The 17,069-nt window shown below is 59.3% G+C and overlaps 1 protein-coding gene across 3 annotated transcripts; it reads left to right on the forward strand.

The window, feature by feature from the left end:
* The first annotated feature begins 6,075 nt into the window (after positions 1-6,075).
* CALU (calumenin) lies at positions 6,076-16,750 on the forward strand. Of its 3 annotated transcripts, none has more exons than XM_044429400.1 (6): positions 6,092-6,426; positions 8,757-8,950; positions 11,052-11,218; positions 11,600-11,660; positions 13,308-13,507; positions 14,135-16,750. In XM_044429400.1, the coding sequence occupies exons 1-6, from the start codon at positions 6,200-6,202 to the stop codon at positions 14,237-14,239; spliced, it is 954 nt and encodes a 317-aa protein (XP_044285335.1). In that variant the 5' UTR covers positions 6,092-6,199; the 3' UTR covers positions 14,240-16,750. The 3 variants fall into 3 exon arrangements, 2 of the variants coding, with proteins under 2 accessions (XP_044285335.1, XP_044285326.1); XM_044429391.1 differs by lacking the exon at positions 8,757-8,950 and adding an exon at positions 8,495-8,688 and having other exon boundaries at positions 6,097-6,426; XR_006414621.1 differs by lacking the exons at positions 8,757-8,950; positions 14,135-16,750 and adding an exon at positions 8,495-8,688 and having other exon boundaries at positions 6,076-6,426; positions 11,600-12,552; positions 13,308-13,380.
* The last annotated feature ends 319 nt before the right edge of the window (positions 16,751-17,069 follow it).

The raw sequence follows: 17,069 nt of genomic DNA on the forward strand, positions 1-17,069 counted from the left end.
CCCGGCCGCGCTTGCCGGGCCGCGCCGGGGGCCGCCGTGCAGGGCGCTGCGTGCGAGGGGGGGAGGCAGGGAGGGGCGCCGCGGGCCGGGTGGGGCGGCGGGCCGCCTCCGCGGCGCTCCCCGGGCGGGCGCCTCGCAGGGGTTGGGTTACCGCTCCCACCACGCAGGCGCCGCCGGCCTGGCGCCCCGAGTGGGGTCCCTTCGCACGTGCTGGACTGCAGCGCCCATCGGCCCCTGCCGGCGTGGCTTTCCGCGGGTGGCCCCCCGCGTGAGCTGAACCGCGCGTCCCGCCGCCGCTCTGCCGGCGCCCCCCCCCCCCGGGAGCCTGGCCGGGGCCGCTGGACGCCGGTGGCAGTGCGCCTGGCCGGTTCCGGCGGGGGAAGCGGGAGCGTGGCAGGGGCGGAGGGGGGGAAGCAGCTTGCAGGGGGCCCCGGGGGGGCAGGTTCCCTCGGCTGCGCTTCAGCCTTCAGGAAATGTTTACCAGCCGAGGTAGAGAGTTGGCGGATCGTCCGAATCGGTGCTGGATCGGGTCCAGGGAAAGGATGTGGCAGGAAGAAGGCCAAAGCTGATCCACAAGGGGAGGGGGACCCCCCCCCCCAGTCTGGCCCAGCTGCACTCGAGGAACAAGTGACAGTGTGGCAGCCTGGGTAGCTTATCGGGCAGGGCTGATAAGCAGGCGCCTCTCTCTCCCAAGGAGGGTCACAAAAATCTGCTGATTTCAGGCTGGCCGCCTCCTCTGCATTCTAGCGGCGAGGATGTTCTGTAGATACGCTGTGCTCAAAGTTAGCATAATGCCAAGGTAACCTGACTCTACCCTTTGTATATTTTGTAGAATTATTTGTTCTTACTCCAGTTATGGGATCAGGCACGGGGGCCTTACTCCTGATTCCAAAACTCCAGGATTTGCCAGCTGTTTCCACACAGTGTTTGTTTTTGAAGCCTGGCTCTTTATCTTAAATTGTAAACAGTTTTTTGCCCCGGCCGGTGTTCATATTGTCTATATTAATGTTAGCTGACAGGTTGAGATTAGGCAGGCTAGCTTGCATTTCTGTGATTGCTAGACATCTTTGGCTCTTGTCATGCATTAGCTCACAAAACTTGGCTGTCCAAGTTTTTTGGAAGGAGGAAGAACAGCGAGGCGAGCTCACCTCCACATTCTTTCCAGTCTCCACTAGGTGCCTGCAACCCTCCTGAGTTTGGAGAATTACGGGCAGCTACCTTGGATGGCATGCCTAAACGCATGTCAAACAAACCACCATTCATAAACCTATCATTAAAAATCAATTGGATTTGTGTTGCATAAGCACAGGATGCTTGTAGTCCTAGTGCAAGTCAACAGAACGGTGCTCCTAAAAAGACTGAATTTGCTAATCGATTCTGTGTGTGTTTGCATTGGCGTTTGGAGACACTGACTGGGTTTATATGATCACGGAGGGAAAATAAGCTGCTGTGGCTTATATGGCATTCCTGCGTTTGTTGCCTATTAGCAAAATTTCCCTTGCTAGGCGCAGGTTACATGACTCTGGACCTGGTGAGGATGGAGGGCTGGCTGGGGTGGGTTCCCTCCCACTCTCATCCGTGGTCTGTTCGAGGCATTCAGGCCGGTTTGCAAGCCATTCTCATCACAACAGTCCACGCCTGGAGAGGGTAGATATGCCACGTTCTGTGGCTCATGGCCAGCATATCTGGGGAAGAAAAATAAGCCAGTATTTTGCCATGTGGTCATGTGAACCTACCTATTGGCCTGGTTTACACAATCATGGTGGGTTTAAATGAGCCGCAGTGGCTTGTTGGAGCCTCAGTGCCGGCCGGGCACTGTTCGTCTGATCACCCCCGGGGCATGGCGTATCCAGATCGGGCAGCACCTCTTTTTGCAGGGGCGATCAAGACTTCAATAAGCCCTGCTGATTATGCAAACCAGCCCATGGCGAGTCCTGTCTGTCATCAGGCCGGCCTGTCTGGTCCTACATGGCAGTCCGGAAAAAAGAGAGATCGCAGCATATCAGACTCTTGACAGCACGACCCAAATAAGTTCAGTTTAGCAGCTCTGCGGTTGGTTTTTGGGACAGTGCTGGGAGTTAACTCGGGATATTGAGATAGAAGCATTATTGACTGCAGTTGCTGTGTGAAACTTGAATTTGCAGCTGGAGGGAGCAGAACACCCCCCCCCCGCACACTTCTCTTTAGTCTGCCAGACCTTCCTCCCGCCCCTTCCTTCGCCGCCCTCCTCCTTTCTGTGTGGCTGGAAGTAGCTCTGAGATAGCAGGCATGCCTGAGGGCCGGGCTTGGCCGCCGGCTCCTTCTAGATATTTTGGTCTACAGATCCATCCCTGATCGTTGCTCAAGCAGCTGGGGCTGATGGGTGGGTGCACAGCAGGTGTGGCAGGAGGCAGGCTGCCTGCCGCTGCCTCACCCTTTCCCACCGCCCTCCGTCTGCATCGCTGGGAAAGGCGATTCTGGGGGCTGCCGAGGACCCTTCCCTTTCTGGTGGCATCACGGGAGCACAGTCTCTTGTGGCCGTGCCGCCGGTGCCATCGGTCTTCAGGTTGTACGATGTTCTTTCTGTAAGACAGGAGTTCTCTCAGGAGCGGGATGAGTGCTTGAAGGCAGTCCTGGGAAGATGGAGCGCAGCCTCCTGGCTTGCTTTCGTGTGTTGGCCCGGCCCACTGGAAGACAAAAGCGAGCGGGCTATTGTGTTGACCGAGCTGAGCTCTGAGCCAGAGAGAACTCTTTGTGTCCGTGTGGACTGACCCCGCAGGGGCCGCCCGTCCAAATAGGCATGGCGAATCTCTGGGCAAGCAGGGAGGCTGTGGGAAAAGAAGAGGCACAAGGAAGGACTTTTCTCTGCAGGGGCGGACTCTGGGCGAGACCCCCAAGGCCTCACACCGCCCCTTCGTTGTGGAGCCCTCCCTAGAAAACGCGTTTGTATCATGTTGTGGTGTTCATTGTCTGCCTTGCAGGGCCAGAGGAAGCTGAAATGCCCAGGCGGCCTCTCTTCCGCAGAAGCACAGAACAGGAGGGTTGGAAGGGGCCATGAAGGCCATCTGGTCCACCCCCTGCAGTTGCAGGACACCACCTTACACCACCCCACTCAGAGCTGCCCGGTTTCTTTTTGAACGTCTCTAGCGTGGGAGAGCCTCCGCCTCTCCGGGCAGCTGGAGGGATCAGAGCTGGCAGAGGACTGAAATGCACTTAGATTTCTAGGGTTCTGGGTGCCCTGGATCTTGCAACTCAGTTCCCGTCCAGTTTTGCTTGCTGTCGTCCTGGGATGTTTGGCGGGGGGGTGGGGGGGGTTGCAGAGTTCTAGCCCCCCAGAGGCTTTGCCAGCCAGCTCAGAGCGCTCCCTCAGGCTGCCCTGTTCATTTCTCTGGCTATCTTGTCATGCATTTTCTCTCTCTGGATTGGACTGGGAACTTTCCTAAGAGAAGCTGGGAGCCTTTGTCTCATCCCTGAGTTTTCAGAAATCCACAGCGGTGGGCAGAGTATATACTGCTGTACTATTTTGAATTGGATGTTTGTCCATCGTTTTCGATGAGGACCTTGACATCTAGCAGGTTGTGAGTTGTCCGTGGCGTGTCCGCAGGTGGCCGATAAGGCCGATACGGGCACGGAGTGTTCTGCCGCATGTCAGGCAGACGCGTGGGCACCAGTGTTGCAGCGTTTGCAGCTCTGGCTTTACGGAGCGCTCGCCTCTCTTGTGCTATGTTGAATTTTGAATAGTCTGTTGCTGGCAGGAAATCTCTGCCTAGCCCAGTTCTTCTCAAAGGAACCTTATCTTCTTCCGTGCCTAAGCCTAGTTGTTGTAAAGGTTGTAACAACTTTTATTTTTTTAAGTGTTGCTCTTCAGTGTGGAATTCTTGAAAACTGGAATTTCTCAGTGTCACAGAACGCAGTGTGCTTAACCCTTCCCAGTCAGTGGATTTCTGCAGACCCCCACAGATGTACAAAGTACTTGTAAAGCTTTTCTAGGAAACATGAGCACTTCATGTACTTCCCTAGAATTAGAGGTCAGTTGTCCCCGTGGTGCTTCTTCCCTCCCCCATTAAAGCAAACATTAATTCACTAAGCTCCCTGGCCCAGTGCGCTCCTGATAGGAAAATAAGACTACCAAGCACTGAAAGAAATTGGGGTTCAGTCTTTCCTGAGCAAATTCTTTACCCGGGGAGGGGAGTGGGGATAACCCATTGATGGTTTTGTAAAGTTAGCGTGAGTGTATAGTAATGCTATGTTTGTTTTTAGAAAGAAGCAAAAGTAACAACTCATGTCCCAGTTGTAAAGAAAAATACTTACACAGCATTCTAGAGGTTCATTGGATTCCAGGAATAACTTTTACACCAGGGAATTAATTCTGTGCCAAGTTGGCAAACTTGTAACAGGGATCTCTGATTAGTAATGGATTTAGCACCCCTGCTTGGGCTGCACTGGGGCCCCTCCTGTACTCGAGGTCTGGTCTTTCACCCTGGCATTTGTTTCCACTGGTGAAGTTGATGGACCCAGTGTAACTCTGTGGTTGTTTTGTGCTGGACTGCATTTTTAACATCATAAAAGCCACTTTTAATGTTCGACTGGAGTAATTTTGACAACAAATCATTGTTGTCCTCTTTGTTTCCAGCTAGGACTTTAAAAGGCTCTCTCAGATTAATATTGTCCAAAAAGTAGTCCTCAGGCTTAAGCCTAAAGAGGAGACAGAACGGGGCCTGCGTTGAATTCCAGAGGGGCCCTGCTCACTTGTGCCGGATGCTTCCCTGAACCTTATGAATCTGCAGCAGCTGCCCGTCCATTTGGTGGAGCATTTGTGATGAGCAAGGGCGTCATCAAGAAAACTCTGGGGAGCAAGGGCCAGTCTGAATGAGGAATCTTTTTTTGATCTTCAGGCAATGCCCATCTTCTTAGCTGAAGGAAGGCGGAGGAGACTGCTGGCTGGAAAGAAGGAAGCTGCAGTCAAGGAGAAAGAGGGACCCAGTGATGAGGAAAGAAGCCACCTTCTTGCTGGGTTTTCCTCGGCTCCGTGTCTTTTCCCCTTCAGTCCTCTGCCCCCTCATCTGCCATTTCCTCTGTTTCCTTCCTTCCTGCCAGCCAGCCAGCCAGCTGCCTCTTCGGCATCCCTTCTCTTCGGCTAGTTGCAGCTTGACTTCCTGTCTCCTTGTCCTAAAGCAGGGGCAGGAACCAGCTTGAAATGGTTGGATTGCAACTCTCCACAAATGTATCGGGGCAGCGACCATAAAATACAGCAGCCTAATATTTTAAATGCAGCAGCAAAAGCGACACAGTGCAAGTAATTAGCAGTGAAAGTGCACACTTTACTGTATACCACAAACCGTCGCTGGCTGCATCGCACCTCCAGGAAAGCCTCTGGAAAGAAACTGGTTTGGAGACGATGGCGCGGTGCTCCAGCGGGTGGGTTCGCGGCACGAAATGCTCCGCTGCAGGTGCTGCTGAAGCGGATCTCCAGAGCATGTGGTCCCCAGTCCCCTGAGAGTTTGTGCTGACGATCACAGAGGTCAGGCAGGGACGTAGAGGGCGAGGCAGCCCCTGTGCTCCCAGCCGGGCCACCGTAGTAGTACGGGCTCATGGGAGCTAAACTGGCCCCATCTTCCCCACACCCTGGCCTGCAGGCACCTGGGAGCAGCAGGCTGCTTGTACAGTTGGCAGCGAAGGGAGAGATGAGCCACGGGGCCTTTGAAGGCTCCGAGGGGAGAGCTGGGAAGGCACATGACTTGGGAGGGGAGGGCCAAATGAATCCGCGGCCGCCACGCACTGATTCCACAGGCAATGAGTCATGTCTCCAGCTCCTCGGAGCCGGGGGCGGGGCAGGGGGCGAGTGTCCGTCTTGGCAGCTCGTTTGCAGGACGAGGCCTGCCCGGTTGCATTCCGTTGAATCCCAGCCGGGTCCTGGTGCTGGTATTGCGGTTTCTGGATGTACCAGAAAATGGTGGACTCGGAGCTCCTCCGGGCACGTTCCCCAGCTGATTTCGCACGGCACCAGCACGAGACTCGTGGCATCTTGTAAAAATCATCAGCCCAGTGAGCAGAGCACTCGTAAACTCCTTTTCCATCTCAGGGAAGGGGCGGCAGTGAAATACCGGAGAAATGCCCATGAGGGTCCCCACGGCGGCTGAAAGGGCGGCAGGGTCAGTGCTCCTGGCTCAGGACGGACTAACGGCCGCCCCTCTTCCAGGTTCTCCAGGGCAGCGGCACCATGGTTGTGGCCGCTCGGCAAGGCGTCCTGTACCTCTGCCTGTGGGCTCTCTGTGTCCTGAGCAAGCCCACCGAGAAGAAGGACCGCGTGCACCACGACCCTCAGCTGAGTGACAAGGTCCATGACGATGCCGAGAATTTTGACTATGACCACGATGCCTTCCTGGGAGCGGAGGAGGCCAAGACTTTCGACCAGCTGACTCCGGAGGAGAGCAAGGAGAGGCTGGGGTGAGTGAGTGCGGTGAGGCTGGGCAGACCCCCGTGCTGCCACATGAGGCTCCTGGAGCTTCCTCACCTTGCGGGGCCTGATGGGGGTTTAAGGCCTCAGCGGCCCTGGCAGCAACCTGCTCCTGGGGAGCTCGGTTGCACCCCCAGTGCAGTGCCCGAGCAGAGGCGGTTGCCTTTTCTTCCGTGTTGGACAATGCTGCGTGTCTGCAGCTGAAAGAGGCGCAGCACATTCCCCAGTCCTGCAGGGAGGGGCGGCCTCGCCAGAGCTCCCGAGTTAAGCCGGCAGTCCGGCCTCTGGACAGGCTGGCGGTCAGATACGAGCCATCCGGCTCAGAAGTAGCCCCGCTTAATGTACGGGGCTTACTCCTCAGTCTCATGCACAGGGCTGTGGCCCTGGCGTGGCGCATCCGGTTGCGTGTGTGTCTGGTGGCTCGATGGCTGTAGCAGAATTCCAGCACCTGCCGAGGTCCGAGCAGTTGCGCACCTGAACGGGTATGCAGGCAGACTCGGCTGCGGCCCTGGGGTCCATACCGAGGGTGGCAAGCAGGGCTCCGAACGCAGCCGCCTCCGTTTTGTGGCATCTGCTTGAATTAGCTCCAGCGGAAGCCTGTGACCTTGATGGGGCCCAGTGGCTGCAGCGGGAAGCCCCCCCCCCCCAGCTCCCCAGCCCCATGGCCAAGTGTCGAGTAGCAGTCGGGACAGCTGTGGTTATATTTGGCCTGCGTGCTGCCGGTGCCGGCTGGAAGGCTTCTCGTGAGGAGCGCAGCCCCTGCGCGCCTGACCTGCCCCCAGAACTGTCACCTCGACCCACAAGAGTCTGGAGACTGGTCTCCTTCTGGAGGTCTCTGCAGAGGCAGTCAGGTTTGCTCCTTGTGTAGCACCGACTGACTTGATACGAGAGATTGATCAAGGCCTCTCGTACCGTCTGGCAGGTGTGCTTAAGCACTGCCAGCTTTTGAAGGCTCAGGCAAGAAGAAGGGGGTGCAGGGGGGCTTCAGAACCAGCGGGCATCCCCTGGTACAGAACCCTCTCCGGGGCCCGGTGTGGTCAGGCAGTGCCGCACATGCAGCAGAACCGGGCCGCCATGAGTCACAGGCCGCCTCCTGTGCCGGCCCCAGGACTGGCCGAGTCGCGCCCGGTGCGCCTGCCCCTCGGGCCGCCACTGCTGCGGAAGTGGTGGCAGGCCGGCTCGGGATGCGCTGGGGGTCTTGGGCCCCACCTAGAACTGCCAGCTTGCTTGACCTTTCCCGCCAGGTTGGGTTTCAGTGGATGGAAGCGCAGGATGGAGAAGGGGAGGGAGAAGGCACGGCCCTCTGGCCCTGCGGAGGAGCTTGCCTGCCTGCGGGTCGCTTGGCAAGAGAGGGAGGGACGCTGGAAGCAGAGCGTGCCTCACGCGGCCCAGGCGCCATTGCTCAAAGGTCACCGGCAGCCAGCTCACAGGAAAGAAAGCTAGGCTCTTAACTCAAAGTGCCCCCCCTCCGTGCGCTTGGCCGCTTGACATCCCTCTTCCCTGGCTTCCCTGCCCCCCCTTGCCCTCCTCCAGGGCTTTCCTCTTCCTGCCCTGCCCAGCTGATTCGCAGGGGCAGGGGCGGCTTGCGGAGCACAGAGAGGGAGGCAACTCAGGAGCTCCTGAGACTGGGGCTGTGAATTGCAAGTGAACATTTAATTACCTAATTACGCCAAGCGACAGGTTGCCTCTTGCTGGTTGTGCCGAGGCGCTGAGCTGACGCTGCGAATGTGGTGCGGGTGGGGTGCCTGTGAGGGCCAAGTCCCGCCTAACCTGTTGTGGAGCCGAGAGGTCAAAGGCAGCCCCTTGAATGGGGCCCGGACGACCGTGTGGTGGCTGATCTCCAGGAAAGCTGCCCCTCTCGCAGCGGTTGCTCAGCGGAACTGCCGAGGGCCAGGCCTCCGTCTGCTCCTCTGCAGCACAGAAGGGGGTGAAAGGGCTGTTTCGGGGGTGCCCCCAAGCACTCCGGACACCCATGTGCCCCGGCCACACGTGCACGGCCCCACCGGGTGGGGTGCTGTTTTGTTTAACTCTTGCTGGCTTTTTCTGCATTTCCCACAGAAAGATTGTAAGTAAGATAGATGAAGACAAGGACGGGTTTGTAACTGCCGAAGAGCTAAAAGCCTGGATTAAGTTTGCCCAAAAGCGCTGGATTTACGAGGATGTAGAGCGGCAGTGGAAGGGGCACGACCTCAATGAGGACGGGCTCATTTCCTGGGACGAATATAGAAATGCCACCTACGGCTACATCCTAGGTAGGTCGCGCTGTGGGCAGCGAGCCTCGTGGGGCAGGCGCCTTGAAACTTGCTGTTTTGTCTTGTAGAGTGATTGTAGATAAAATAGACACGGATAAGGATGGGGTTGTGACCGAGGGGGAGCTGAAGGCCTGGATTAAGAAGGCGCAGAAGAAGTACGTGCTTGACAATGTAGCTCACCAGTGGCAGGAGTATGACATGAACCGAGATGGCTCAATCTCCTGGGATGAGTACAGGAACGTGACCTATGGCAATTACCTGGGTAAGGGGCCAGGCGCCGGAGCGGCAGAAGCGTGGTCGCCACTCAGTAAAGCAGAAGCCGGGGCCCGCGCGGGCGAGGGAGGGCTGGCCCGCGGGGGGGGGGCGGGGGGCCATGCGTCCCGCCGAGGGGACCCTGTGCGGCGCCCCATTGTGGAGCTGCCCCGGGAGCCGGACGGCCTGAGGCGCATCCGTGCGCGTGCCCGCGCAGGGGCACTCCCGGAACCGGGCCAGGGATGTCGCTTGGGGCTTCTGCTTTACTGGTGCCTGAATGAAATGTCACGGACGGGTCTGCACCGTCGTTCTGTCTCATGCTGGCCCTCTGTCACCGTGGCTGTTTCTGGGCTCCTCGAGCCCTTCGTTGCAGTCTTCCCCAACCTGGCGCCCTCCAGTGCCGTCGGAGCACAGCTCCCATCATGCCCCAGCCCGGGGGAATCGTAGACCAGAGTATCTGCGGGGCACCGGGCTGGGGAAGGGGGTGAGGAAAGTCCTCTGGGCAGGCAGGAGCAACTCTGTGGCTGGGCCGTCGCCTGACAGCAAAGCTTCGTGGCTGTGAGGGGCGCGCATGACTTGGGGGGCGAAGGCACTTTCACACACACGCACACACGCATGCGTGCGTGCCCGAAAGATCCCCCTGCCCGAGCACGCTGGGGCACCTGGCTGCAGCGCCCCTTTGCCTTCCCAGGCCTTTTCTGTGGCCGTCATAGGACGTCCGTGCAGAGCAGGTCAGTGGCGTTTTCCCCAAGGCCCAATAGCGAGCAGGTTTTAAAAGCCGCATCTGGACTGAAGGTGCCGGCCGATTCTGGGGCTGAGCCGGTCGCATGGCCCGTGCCGCCCGGCTGACCGTGCTCTCGCGTGTTAGTGATGCCCGCCTGGCAGCTCACGCGTCACGCGTCCAGCGTGATGTGAGCAGGGGACGGAGGCCAGGCCCCATGCCCACAGCCGCCACGTTCACGGACCTGTGGGCAAAACGGAGGCTCCGTGCTACGGGGAAGGGCTGTATTTCCATAGGCCACAACCGTTGGGGATTTACTGCACCTTTTGTAAAGCGTGAGTGGGGGGCACCTCCTGCAGGCCTGGAAGAAAATTGCTGCCCCCCTCCCCTCCCCTCCCGCTGAGGAGATGCAGCCATCAGGCAAGAGGGGGAAGCGGGGACTCTGCCTCCCAACTAGGCATCCACTTCCCGCGTGCCTCGCTTTAAAGGGAAATTGTCCTTTTTTCCCTGCTGCAGGTTCTGTGGCGGTAGGGCACCAAAAACCCCAGACGGGGTGGCTGCAGGCTCCCCAGCCCTGTGCCTTCCTTTGAATTGAGTGGAAATAGCCGTTCCTGCTTAGCTGGCACTTTCTGACTCTGTGCAGCAACGGCTGGGAGATGTGCCGGCCCAGTTTTATTGCAGCATCAACTTGCTCACTTCCTGCTCATCGCTCAGCCTTTGTTTTGATGCAAATACAGAAGTTGTATTCTCTTGAGTCAACACAGCAGCTTGTTTCAAACTGAGCAGTTGCTTTGCTCAAAAAAAGCCTGGAATGGGAAGTGGCCAGACCACATGGGTCTTGTTCCTTGGCACCCCGATTCCCAGACAGCCCTTCCCTTCTGGGAGGAGGAGGGGATCGCCTCGCGGCTGCAGGGGCCCACGGGGCTCCCGTGATGCTGGTGCTCCTGCGACTGGGAGGAGGGCCGGCTGCTTGCCGCGCTTGCTGGTGGGCAGTGGGCTGTTCCTGCGGCGAGCTGAGGCCTAGCAGGAGGTGCAGCTGGACTGGGGCCGCCGCATGGCCTGGCCCCCCAGGCCCCCTCCCATCAGCCCTCGTCAGCGTAGTCCATGGGGAAGGATCGTGGGAGTGGAGGCAAACGGGCCACGAGGCGCCTGCCACGTCTTTGTGCCCCCTGCCTCCGAGCAGGAACGCCCTGGGGCTGGCGGGACCCATAAGGTGGTGCCGGGCTCCCCTGCACCCCCCACGCCCCAGCCACGGTGCCTTTCCCGGGCGTGAGACCCGTGGGCGCGTCCGTGGAGCTGGGCCCGCAGCCGCAGGGACGGCAGGACGGTTGTGGCCCGGAAGGTGACCGCCCGGGTCTTAACTGGACGCGATCGTTGTCTTGCCGCCTAGACGACCCCGACCCCGACGATGGCTTTAATTACAAGCAGATGATGGTGAGAGACGAGCGGAGGTTCAAAATGGCCGACAAGGATGGCGACCTGATCGCCACCAAGGAGGAGTTCACGGCCTTCCTGCACCCGGAGGAGTACGACTACATGAAGGACATCGTTGTGCAGGCGAGTGCCGCCGTCCCCGGACCGGGCGAGGGGGGTGCTGCTCAGGCAGGGAGGCGGGCGCGGTGCCCTTGTCCGCTCGACCCTGTCCCCGGGACCCCAGCCTCAAAAGCCTCTGGCGCGAGCGAGCGTGGCGCTGCCTCCAAACCACATCCTGGCGGCAGAAAGGAGGCTTTGGATTGGGACTGGGCGCATGGGCAGGGCTCTGGGCACGGGGGCCTTGTGCCCCTTCTCGGCTGCCGGGGGTCTCGCAGGTGTTCTCGCGTAAGTCGCCCCCCCCCCCCGGACGTGGCTCTTTATCCACTTGTCTTCAGTCTGTGGGTGAAAAAGGACCCTGCGGTTGCACACGAGTAAGCTGGCTGCTCACCCTGATTTTCTCCCCAGGAGACGATGGAGGACATCGACAAGAACGGGGACGGCTTCATTGACTTGGAAGAATATATCGGTGAGTGCCGGGCGTGGCCCCTCCCCTTTCTCCCTAGCCGGTGTCCCGCTGTCCGTCAGCGGGCCGCTTGCTCGTGCCGGCTGGGCACTCGCGTGGCTGGGGTTCGCCGGAGTGCCTGGAGAAGGGCCCCCCTCCCTCCCCCTTGCTGGGACGAGAGCTGAACTGGAGTGCCCCCCCGGATCCCCCCCAGCCGAGTCGCAGAACGATGCGGCCCGCGGCACCCTCTGTCCCGCCCCTGCTCATCTGCCAGCCTGAGACGCGCCACCCCTGGCCAGCCGTGCCCTCCTGCCCGCGGGTGGCTCTGCGTGGAAGGACGTGTGGCGCAGCTCGGAGCGCAGCACGGCATCGCTCAGACACCGCCAGGAGAACAGTTCGGCCGGGGGTGCTGGAGGAACCCCCCCCCCGCTCGTTTCTGGCCCAGATGTATCCAGCTCACGCCTCAGAGGTCAAAGGCAGACTCGGTTGCCGTCCCTGGTTGAAGTCCGTGCGTTTTCAAGCTTGCAGTGTGATTTGTGGACCGACAACGTGTGCTTGGCGGCATGGCCTCGTTTGAAAAATGCACATGACAAGTGTATCTTTTGGGAAAAGGCACATGTGCGCACCTTTTAGTCACTGCAGGAAGAATGTACATTTCAAAGATGCGCACAGTGGATATGTATGTTTGGGAAAACACGCATGAAATTGCAAATAGCGAAGCAGACAGCGCTCGAAAGGTTAAACGTGCTTCAAGGTGGGAATTGGAGAGCTTCGGCCTGCAGCTTTGCTTCTGTGCCCCGACGGCAGCTTCCCAGGACACTGCGATTGAGCGTCAGGGGCCCACAAAGGAATTTCAAAGGTCGAGCCCAGCGCAAAATGGCTGAAGCACGGTCCCGTTCTCTCTCCTGTGGTTTGAGTAAGCACTGCGTTCTCCTTTTGCCTCGCTGGCCTCGGGGGCCGTCATGTGCCATCCCCTTTCTTCGCGAGCCCCGACAGGCTTTCATCAAGTGTGCGGCTGCAGAAACACGACAGATGGAACTGGGGCGACAGCGACAGCTGCGTGTGGCAGAGGATCAGCGCTGTGCCCCAGGTTCAGGAGGCGATACGCCGCGCCTCTCCCGGCCACGGTCTCTCTCATTCTTAGACCATGCTGGCAAGTACGGTCCGTTTTGGGATCAGGCCACCTGAAACCTGAGCGAGCCAGAGGAGGGCATGCACACACCTTCCCTCCGCTGGCTGCCGCTCCCCTTCCCGGGCAGGGTCCCCGAGGGCCGCTCGGGGCCCAGACCATCCTTGCGGCGCTGGCCTGCGGCTTGCCCAGAGCCCTGCCTCGGGTCGCGCTTGCAGTGCCCCGGCTCCGTCGGCTGAGCAGCTCTGGCTGCGCTTGCAGCACCCTGGAGGCAGGCGGCTGGCCGAGGACAGCCAGGGGGGCTTGGCCTGCCCAGGCCCTCCGTGTCGGGGAGGCCCCCGCGCCGGTGGCCTGGAGACGTCCTCACCCCGACCACAGCAGGCCGTTTCCTGCTGCCACCCACCGCTGCCCCGCTCCGGGATTGCTTGTTTTGCTGTCGCCAAAGCCTCAGAGCAGCTGGGTCGGTTGAAACTGTACGAAGCGTTGAGCCGGGTGGCCACCGCCTTTCGCGTCTGATCCGGCGTGTTCTCCCGCCCCCTCAGGTGACATGTACAGCCATGACGGTGATGCAGAAGAACCCGAATGGGTGAAGACAGAGCGGGAGCAGTTTGTGGAGTTCCGGGACAAGAACCACGACGGGAAGATGGACAAGGAGGAGACCAAGGACTGGATCCTCCCCTCGGACTACGACCACGCCGAGGCGGAGGCGCGGCACCTCGTCTATGAGTCGGATCAGGACAAGGTGAGCCCCGGTTTGCGTGCCACGAGGCCATGCCGAGGCCGAGGGCTCGGCAGCCGCTCTGGCCACGAAGCACCCGGTTGAGCGGGCCCGTCGCCGGCTCGCGGCCTCACCCCCTCGACTGGGGGCGGAAGGCCAGCCTGGGGGGCCTGGGTTCTTTCACCTGAGCTTGCCCAGGACAGGAGGGATTCCTTCCGGGCATGCCCAGCATTTGGAGGAATTTCCCTTTCGGGTCCTCCTTGGAATTCACATGCCACCCTCCCCCGTGGCCCCTGCCCACCCTGAGCCCAGCCCTCTCTTGGCCCGTTGGTGCTGGGGTCTTGCTGGGGCCGGGGCCTGTTGCTTCAGTGCCAGCATACCTGCTGGGAAAGGAGCATCTGGATCGGGCCCTGCTGACATGGAGGAGGCCCGGGCATGGGCACCGCTCCCATCCCTTGGCCAGGACTTGGCCTGGGAAGCCTCCCGAGGGACTGTGCCCGGATCACCGGCCGTCCCCCGGCTGAAGCACCGTCCGCGACGCAGGGACCTGCACGTTCCCTGCCCGGGCGGCTGGCTGCGAGTGCGGGAGCCGTGGCGGCGCATTGTGGCGGTCCGGGCACTCACCTGCAGCCCCTCCCGCCCCTCCTCTAGGACGGCAAGCTCACCAAAGAAGAAATCGTGGACAAGTATGACCTGTTTGTAGGCAGCCAAGCTACAGACTTTGGTGAAGCATTAGTACGGCACGACGAGTTCTAAGCCTCCGGACCCTTTTTCGTAAGGAAGAAAGTAATTATTTTTTACGGTTTCTGGAGTAACACGAACTCTCACTACCGAGACTGACGGTTTCCGGCAACAATGTGGGGAAAACCTCCTGCTCCTACTTCCTTTCTTTCTCCGTAGGGACGGGAGCACATTGTTCTGGAAAGCAACTCTCAGTCGCAACACTTGGGTTTTATTGTTTTATAGATTTGCATGTTGTTTTATGTCTAACAAGTTCTGTTTATTTTTGTATTTTTGTTGCGCATGAGGTGAAGAATGCATATCCTGACGCATTAGCCCTGGAGAGCACCAGCTCCCTGACAGGCACCCCCCCCCCCCAATTCCCTTGTGTTCAGCCACAAATCGCCAGAGAACAAGGAGGGCCAAGGAGAACAAAAGGCCTGTGGAGCATGGGTTTTGCTTTTGGCGGTCAAGAGGGGTGCCACAGAGGATTTCGCCAGCACACCGGTCCGGTGTAGCTGTTCCGTTTCCGACGTGGTGCTTCTCCCCGCCATCTCCCCTCCACTGCCGAACGGTCGGGGAGGTTTGGCTCCGGCTGAGCGTCTGGCACCGTTCCGTGACGGGAGGTGCAGCACCAGCGTTTCCCACCGCACTGCTCCGGGGCTGCCCGTGTCCTGGCACGCAGTGCCGCCACACCGCTGCGAGTGGTATCCCTTCCAGGGGCCATTTTGGGCAGGGACGGGAGTGGTGTGACCCGTGCCGCTACCCCTCCTCCAGGGCATTTCCGCCCGCCCGTTCTCTGATCGAAAACCGCTGCTCTGCCCTGGAGCTTGAAGCTGGGAGGACGGGGTGGCTGGGCTGGGCGGCCTGCCAGGGACCGCAAGCGCCCGGCCCCCACCGGGTTCCTCAAGCTGGGTGGGCATCGAGAAATAGCGGGGCAGGAACATCCCATCTGGAAATCCTGCATGCTTGAAGTGCCTTTCTCTTTGAATAAAGAAATATCGGGGTTCCCAGCTGAAGGGGCCCCCCAGGCAAGATTGTGCCCAGAAAAACGGGAGGCCGCAGTCCTCCTGCGATGCGCACGGGGTGGATCTATCAGCAGTGCAGTATTCAAGGCCTCCCTGAGCAGCGTGGCGGACCTCGTGGTGGGCCTTGAGCCTCCGGCTGCCTGGTCTGTCGGGAAGGACTTCATCTTTACCTCAAAAGGCAAGCCCTGCCCTCAGCTGCTCTCTGGTCCCAGGAGATCACGTGGCCGGTTTGGCTCTCCTCTCCTGTCTTCTGTATTTGAGGGCCCGGATCCGGAGGGCCGCTGCCGTCCCCCTCAAATCGCCCCGCTCAATGCTCGTCTGGGGCATTTGGGCTCTGTGCTGGGGCAGAGTGGAAGGACAGGTGCTTTTTTCTGCAGCCTTTTGGGATCCAGCCCGCCAGGAACTGTTCCCACTGCAGCCAGCAAAATGAACCACGATCCGTATTTCTGTAATTTATCAGTAAGGCAGGGCGGGAGCTGTTTCCTGGGGCTTGTGCCTGTCGGGGGCCTCTTTGCATTGGCCCCCTGAAGCCGTCCCCTCCCTCTGGCCCACTCGCCTTGAAAATCAAGGCCCTTTTAGTAAGATTTTCTGTTTCCTTTGGACTCCAATGACTTCAAGGGTTAAATGCTTGAAACACTAGCTACTCCTGTTCATTTCACAGAGCATTTTAAACATAACTTGATGCAAGGAATAGGAAAGTCGCTTTTGTCCGTAAAGACCTAGTGCCAGCCAGTCTTCCTAACCGTGTGTGTAGCGCAGCTCTCAGGCCTGAGCTTTCTGTCAGAGGTGGCTTAGTGGAATGGGGCCACGTTTCCCTCCCGAACAAGGAGCCAGCCAGCGGGGAGGTGACCCACCTGCAGCCGGCCAGTCCTCTTGGGCTCGCACCGGAGAACTGAGGCAGGGTGCGTGGGGAGAGCTCCTGGGCCAGTGCGAAGAGCTGGGCGGCTGAAGGGACTGTGGGGGCTGCCCTTGTCCTTGGCCGCCGCTGCTCCGTGAGTACTAAAGGCCCGCTTTGCTCTCAGGCCGGGGCACCGCCTGTCCCCACACGGAGCCCGGGCCGGGGGCCTGCAGGGCGGCCGCTGCTGCTCCTGCTCGTTTGTGGTCATTCTTGGCGGAGCTGCTTTCGGGGTCCTGGCCCTGCACTTCTCTGTTTTAAGAACCGGAGTTGGAGGCCATTGTCATGCCAGGCAGGTGTGTGTGATACCCGCCCCGCCGCCAAAAAGGAAAAGACAATTCGGAGCCGTTTGCCAGTGGAGACCTCTCTGCACCGGGATTTCCCGCAGTGTGTGTCTGGTTTCAGTCGGCTGGTGTGTTTCTCTTTTGCACAATCTCCTAATTATCAAAGCAGATGTAAAGCTGGTGGTGAAATAAACCCAAACCACATGCCCCAAAGCTCTTTGTGCCCCACCTTTTAGGAGTTCTTTTTTTTTTTTTTTTTGGTAGAGCATAAATGGTTTTATATAATGTACAACATACAGATAAAATGGTGTCTTAATAAAACTGTTTACATCCCTCTGTGTATATTCAGTTGCGTGCGTGCGTGTGCACATGTGTTTGGTTTCTGCCATTTGCCCTCAGATCCTGGCTTGGGCTTCGGTCAAGAACCTGGAAGGAGGCCTGCTGGACCAGACTGTTGCGGGGGGGGGGGGCACCTTGTGCACCGCCTTCCCAGCACATGGTGGGCACGTCGTGAGCGGAGCCGGCTGGTGCCGGAGGTCAGACTAGATGGCTCGGGAAGCCCCCTCTGACTCGCTCTGTTTCTGTGTGTTGGAGCGCAACTTCCGTCCTGCTTGGAATGATGGGAACGGCAGTCCCGCACAGGTTCTTGCACAGGTCAC

The sequence above is a fragment of the Varanus komodoensis genome, unplaced genomic scaffold (assembly GCF_004798865.1).
Source record: "Varanus komodoensis strain SLA01 unplaced genomic scaffold, ASM479886v1 scaffold1, whole genome shotgun sequence".
NCBI lineage: Eukaryota > Metazoa > Chordata > Lepidosauria > Squamata > Varanidae > Varanus > Varanus komodoensis.

Excerpts from the sequence above, each read along its gene's own strand:
- CALU (XM_044429400.1), top strand. The coding sequence starts at position 6,200 with ATGGTTGTGGCCGCTCGGCAAGGCGTCCTGTACCTCTGCCTGTGGGCT. Across the intron at positions 11,661-13,307 it reads TGACTTGGAAGAATATATCG|GTGACATGTACAGCCATGAC; the intron begins GTGAGTGCCGGG and ends CCGCCCCCTCAG. Across the intron at positions 13,508-14,134 it reads ATGAGTCGGATCAGGACAAG|GACGGCAAGCTCACCAAAGA; the intron begins GTGAGCCCCGGT and ends CCCCTCCTCTAG.